The sequence below is a fragment of the Pollachius pollachius genome (genome assembly GCF_949987615.1).
Source record: "Pollachius pollachius genome assembly, contig: scaffold_560, whole genome shotgun sequence".
NCBI classification, from domain to species: Eukaryota; Metazoa; Chordata; class Actinopteri; order Gadiformes; family Gadidae; genus Pollachius; species Pollachius pollachius.
The window spans coordinates 5,001-11,319 of record NW_027641437.1 but is presented as its reverse complement, the minus strand read 5'-3'; the positions used below and the strand labels follow the sequence as shown (position 1 = coordinate 11,319).

Below are 6,319 nucleotides of genomic sequence, written 5' to 3'. Positions count from 1 at the left end.
ATTCCCCTGGGAAAAAATACTTTGTGGCGGGGAAAAAAAAAACGGTTTTCTCTAGAGGACGCGCTGATGGCCCTTGCAGCTGATTGGGTGAGAGGCGGGTCAAGGTCTCATTCGTTGGTTGGTTGGGCGTTGATTGACAACGGAAGCTCCAGGAAGTACCGCCCCAAAACCAGGCCCAATCGGGCCAGTCGTGAGGGGGAGGGCGGGGGTCACTGATGAAGCACATGAGGGGCCGGTTGGTGTGTGGCGTCACGGCGGAGGTGGGCTGTGGGTGAGGGGGATGAGGGGGGGCGGGGCTTAGTGACCCCCAGAGCCGGGGGGGTTGTGGATCCAGTCCATGACGATGAGCGACAGGCCTGCCAATCATGAAGACGACCCCGACGACGAGGAAGATGAAGGCCTGCAGAGAGATGGAGAGCGAAGGAGGAGGTTAAAAAAAATTGTGTGTGTGTATTTGTCTGTATGTCCTGTGTGTGTGTCTGTGTGTGTGTTTGCGTCTGTGTGTGTGTGTTTGTGTGTGTGTCTGTGTCTTTGTGTGTGTGTGTATGTCTGTGTCTGTTTGTGTGTGTGTTGTGGTGTGTGTGTGTATATCTGAGTCTGTGTGTGTGTGTATGTGTTTGCGTGCAGATTTTTGAATGTAGGTCTTGTATCTGCATGCATGTGTGAGCAGATGTGCACCAGACGTGAGAATGAGTGTGTGTGTTTGTGTGTGTGTGTGTGTGTGTGTGTGTGTGTGTGTGTGTGTGTGCGTGCGTGTGTGTGTGTGTGTGTATCTGAATGCATGTTTTGTGTGTGTGCGTACCCCGATCTTCTGTGGTGAGCGCATTGGAACCGACTTGACGAGGCGCAGGTAGAAGGCGGCGGGCAGGATAAAGATCAGCATGGTGGCGGCAGAGGAAACCTGTTGGTAACCAGGGCAACAAACGTCAACTTCCTGTTCCTGCAGTCCTCCTCTCTGTCTCTCTCTCTCTCTCTCTCTGTCTGTCCTGTCTCTCTCTCTCCCTCTCTCTCTGTCTGTCTGTCTCTGTCTTTCTCTCTCTGCATCTCTCTCTCTCTCTCTCTCTCTCTTTCTCTCTCTCTATCTGCATCTCTCTCTCTCTCTCTCTTTTTATATCTCTATCTGCATCTCTCTCTCCCCCCCCCCCCACCAGAGGCCCCAAGCATGCTCACGCGACCCAGTGCTCAGCACGTGAAACATTCCCCCCCCTCCCAGTCACACGTTTTTCCATGAATTTTTCTAAATAACTTCCATAACACTCAGGGTTTGACCGACCTCTGCCCTGTGGCTGTTGATCACCTAGGATCAGCTCTCTGGTGTTTGGTTGGTGTTTTGGGTGATGTTCGGGTGGTGCCGCGCCGTGCGACAGAGCCAGACACGTGTGTGAGGAGCTCTAACTATCGCCGGGCCGGCCGAGAAGGTTTTTCCCGCCCACGCCGCGGGTCGAATCACTCTGGGAGTGAACGACGACGACGCTGACGCTTCGACGCAGTCGTGAACGTTTATGGTTCTGCGTCGGGTTTTTAGTTAGCGGACCAATCACAGCCCTTGCTGCTGCGTCGCTTCGACGGAAGGGTACGATTTTGGGAGGCGCACGTCCGGTCCTTGCGGTCGTCGCAAGGAGGGTCCGCAAGGAGGGGTCCGCAAGGACGTAAAGGATCCGTAACCCCTGTTGCGTTGCGTGAACGTGGAAACCATAAAGAAACCCTTTTAGTCTAACAGTTAGCCTTGCACTTACAATTTCACCTCTCTCGACGCAACACGCTAATCAATAAACCAGCTAATACTGGTTCCAATGGGTTTTTAATCGGTTAAAAAAACTCCTCAGCATTTTGTTTGGATCTCAACACCATGGGCACAAGGGCACTAAAGCAGGCCGCGTGAGAGTGTGTGTGTGGGGGGGGGGGGGGTTGACACACACACACACACACACACACACACACACATGTAAGCACACACACACATACCGATGAAGCCGAAGATGTCCCTAATGGTGGGGACGAAGATGACCAGCAGGTTGTTGAAGAGCAAGATGACGGCCGCGATGATGAGGTGACGGATCCAGCTGAAGTCCCGCCCACTGAACAGCAGCGTGTTGATGGACGAGCGGATCTGGAGAAACAAACACGCAACGTCATTCAGGCTCAGCAGAAACATGAAGAGACCTTCCTGGATCCGACCGCAGGTGTGGACCAATCACAGGCGGGCATAGAAAGGTGTCAAGTCATCATTAGGGGTGCTCGATTATGAAAAAATTGTAGTCGCGATTATTTTGGTTAAATTTTGAAATCACAATTATTCAAACGATTATTTTTGAGTTTGAAAACATGATGCATTTCTTCAGCATTTATCTTAAAAAAAAACACATTGTTCGAGGAATTACACAGCCCAGGTGTAAAGTCATCAGCAGACTTTATTTTGGTCTGAAGGCATCATAATTATCTCTGCTGTTTTCACTCAAGACAAGCAACACTGATGTTGTTTGTCTAAATAAATCTGCTCTGCCAATTCTGCATAAGAGTAGTCAGTGTGAAACCTAAGCAGCTGGAATGTAAACACTAGCACTTCCGTCTTTGTGATGAGACGTTTGTAAAGCACTCTTATCGTCCATCTGATAGGTCAACAAACCCCACGCACGTTGACTCCAGAAAGGGAAAGGTTTTATTGTCGTTGCTGACGTCAGTTAACAATAACAATTGTTAACGGACGGCGTTCGGTTACTAATTCATTAATCAAAAATTAATCAGGAATCAGGGCTAGAAAGTCGGTATGAGAAGTGATATTGTTTCCCAATATGTTTGTGAAGTCAAACCGGTTTGTTCCGTTAGAGTGGGGGTGACGAGCAAGTAGGGTTCGCGGTTTTGCTTAGCGATGACTACAGGTAGACTGCAGAGCATGGGGATCGAACCCAGAACCTTTTGGCAGGGGAATAAAAACCCTCAACACTACGAGATCAACCTGCCCCATGATATTTACATGTTTCTGGTACATGTTTTGCATGTATTTACATTCATGTATTCATGTTATTCATGCATTCCCTGTAAAACACGAGAGCCATGTAAAAAAACAGATAACCTTATTGACCACTGTGATATAGAATCAGCACTGCGTCACCGTGACGACACAAACAACAACAAAGAGGATCAATGTACGCATGGAGTGCGAATGCGTTTGGGCCACAAGCCTCAATCACATGTGACCCAAGATATCTTGATGAACCAGAATAAGTAGAGCAAACGTCTGGGGAGAGAACGCAGTGATACTCAGAACACAGCGCTGAACGCAGATCCCAGTATGAGTACGAAGGCACAGCGGCGTGCGGCGAACAGGCTGAGCAGCCGGCCTTGAGCGTGTTTCAGAGGGAAGAGAAGGCGTCGACTCGGACGCAGGCCGGCGATAACAGCACAATGGGGGCCCTGTCCGTCGCCGGGTTGGCCCCAGGCTAATATACACACCGCGGGGGCCCGAGGTAATGTGTGTCAAGTACTGGTGGGGGGAAGGGATTGACAGAGAGAGAGAGAGAGAGAGAGAGAAATTAGTGTGTATGAAGGAGATAGTTTGTATGAGAGAGAGACAGATAAAGGGAGAGAGAGAGAGAGAGAGAGTTGGAAAATAGAGGGAGAGAGTTTGCATGAAAGAGATACAAAGAGAGAGAGACAGGGACAGAGAAGGAGGAAGAGAGATGGAAAGGGAGATAAAAAAGAAGGAGGAGAGAGAGAGAACGAGAGAGAGAGAAACTGAATAGAAGTATGGATGTGGGCGGACAAATTATTCAGTGTGTGAGCGAGAGACAGAGAGTGAGAGAGCGAGGGACAGCGAGTGAGAGAGCGAGAGACAGCGAGTGAGAGAGCGAGAGACAGAGAGTGAAAGGGCGAGAGAGGCCTCGGCCGTGCGGGGGGTGAGGGGGGGCGGAGGAGTAGCGGCGAGTCCCGCGGAGGTCAGGCCACCAGCGGCTAAGACGGCGCTGATCCCCCCCCCCCCCACTGGGCCGGCGGTCCGAGCCCAGTAGGTAAAAGGTCAGGCGGGTATCAGGTGAAGCTCAAGAGCGAGGAGGTGCTGCAGGGTCCTGGGGGGCGGAGTCACGGCTCAGGGGGGGCGGGGCTACAGTGTCCTGGGAGGCGGAGTCGCGGCTCAGGGGGGAGGGGGGCGGGGCTACAGTGTCCTGGGAGGCAGAGACACGGCTTAGGGGAAGGGGGGCGGGGCCCACGGCCACCCATTGAAAGCGGATTATCCCTCCCTCGCCCTGTCTCTCTCTTTCTCTCTCTCTCTCTCGGGCGGCAACGGTCCCTTGAGGTTGCATCAGCCGCGGGAGGGAGGGAGCGAGGGAGAGAGGGAGGGAGGGAGCGAGGGAGAGAGGGAGAGAGGGAGGGAGAGAGGGCGAGGAGAGGGGCGGTGCCTGCCAGCAGGACCAGGGGGGTGAGTCTCAATTTGAAGGCAAAGTGGTGGTTTCCCCTTTCTTTGCATCTCTGCTTCCTTGTTGCTGTTAATGACAGCTGTGGCGCTGGCTAGATGGCAGGCTGGGGGAGGGAGAGGCTAGTGGTGGGGGGGGGAGTAGAGGCTGGGGGAGGGAGAGGCTGGAGACTTGGGGAGGGAGAGGCTAGTGGTGGGGGGGGGAGTAGAGGCTGGGGGAGGGAGAGGCTGGAGACTTGGGGAGGGAGAGGCTAGTGGTGGGGGGGGGAGTAGAGCCTGGGGGAGGGAGAGGCTGGAGACTTGGGGAGGGAGAGGCTAGTGGTGGGGGGGGGAGTAGAGGCTGGGGGAGGGAGAGGCTGGAGACTTGGGGAGGGAGAGGCTAATGGTGGGGGGGGGAGTAGAGAATGGAGGAGGTAGAAGCTGGACGGAAAAAACTGGAAGAGGTATAGGTTGGGGGGAGGGGGAGGGGGAGGGGGATTGCCATGTTTTGTTTGGTTTAAGGAAAGTAAAAAAGTGACTCTCACTCTCAGGTGGCAACGGTAGTTCCAGGTTGCATCAGCCGTTTGAGGGAGGGAGATGAGAGAGAATGGGCGGGGCTTGGCAGGAAGGGGGGGGCGTGTCGCAGTGGTGGTTTACCCTTTCCACTTCTGTTGCATCTCCGCTTCCTTATTGCTGGGGGTTAGATACAGCTGTGGCTAGGTGGCAGGCTGAGTTCCACCTTAATATAAAAAAGAACAGCAGTAAAGGGGTTTGTCTGAGTGTGTTTGACGCTGGTGCAAACGCTTTTAGGTCAGCTAAATATTATGACAGACACACTGCGTGTGTGGGTTTCACAGGGAGCTACAAAATGACTTAGGCCTGGGAGTGTCTGTTCTGTGTGTGTGTGTGTGTGTGTATCCATGTGCGTACCTTAGTGTGTGAGGGTGTGCGTGTGTGCCTGTGTCTGTGTGTGTGCACGTGTCTGCGCATGTGTCTGTGTGTTTGTGTGTGTGCATGTGTCTGTGTGTGTGCATGTGCGTGTGTGTACCATAGTGTGTGTGTGTGTGTGTGTGTGTGTGTGTGTGTGTGTGTGTGTGTGTGTGTGTGTGTGTGTGTGTGCGTGTGTGTGCGTGTGTTCAGAGCCAGCCACCCCTGCCAAGAGGCACAGAACCGCACCGGTTCTGATCAAAGAGCACTGGCGACGAGGGCCAGCGCTCCCAGTGCCGAGTAACTGGGTTGCTCCGAGCCTCCGAGCAGAACCGTGGAGCCCAGGCGCCACATTTCACCACAGCCTCCTAAACGCTTCAGCACCTCCTTGCCACTCAGGACCCGCCCTTTGTAATGTTTGCACACAAACCGGACCAACACACACACACACACACACACACACACACACACACACACACACACACATGCATGTACGCACGCACACGCATGCACACACAAACACACATTCACAAACTGGACTCACACACACTCACACACAGACACAGACACATTGACGCACAAGGTCCTTCTCCACTCACAAAAGAAAAAACGTCTGGCACAATACTTGCTCATCTGCGATTACGGTGAGGAACGCAGCCTCTGGACAAACCCCCCATTGTGTCGTCCGCCGTGCCTTATCGCTGCCGTGAATGACTTTGTTTCCAGCCTCAATCTTAAGAGCGTCACCGGAACAATAACCCAGAACCCCCCCTGCAGGTCACAGCAGAGACCCTCCTGAGCCGGGGAGACGGTTGCCGTCGCGCGTCGAAAGGCACGAAACTATTTGGCACCAGGGGACGACTTGGTCGGCCCGTGTGATATTTACCCTCCCCGTGGCCGCGCCAGGGCCCTGTCTGCCTCACCCTGGCGCCCCTGTGAGAGTTGGGGGTCCGGTGTTGGCCCACCGGGGCCAGTTTGAACAGGCTCAGAGGTCTGGGTCCCAGC

At 53.7% G+C, this 6,319-nt stretch overlaps 1 protein-coding gene across 1 annotated transcript; it reads right to left on the bottom strand.

Annotated features, from left to right (window-relative positions):
- Positions 1–20: 20 nt before the first annotated feature.
- Positions 21–4,989, bottom strand: LOC307091594 (uncharacterized protein; the record flags this gene model as incomplete). Its single annotated transcript, XM_079759224.1, has 4 exons — positions 4,933–4,989; positions 1,965–2,110; positions 803–899; positions 21–400 (listed from the first exon to the last, which is right to left on the bottom strand). Coding segments are annotated over exons 3-4 (461 nt in total), but the record flags the coding sequence as incomplete, so codon positions are not given.
- Between the last annotated feature and the right edge of the window lie 1,330 nt (positions 4,990–6,319).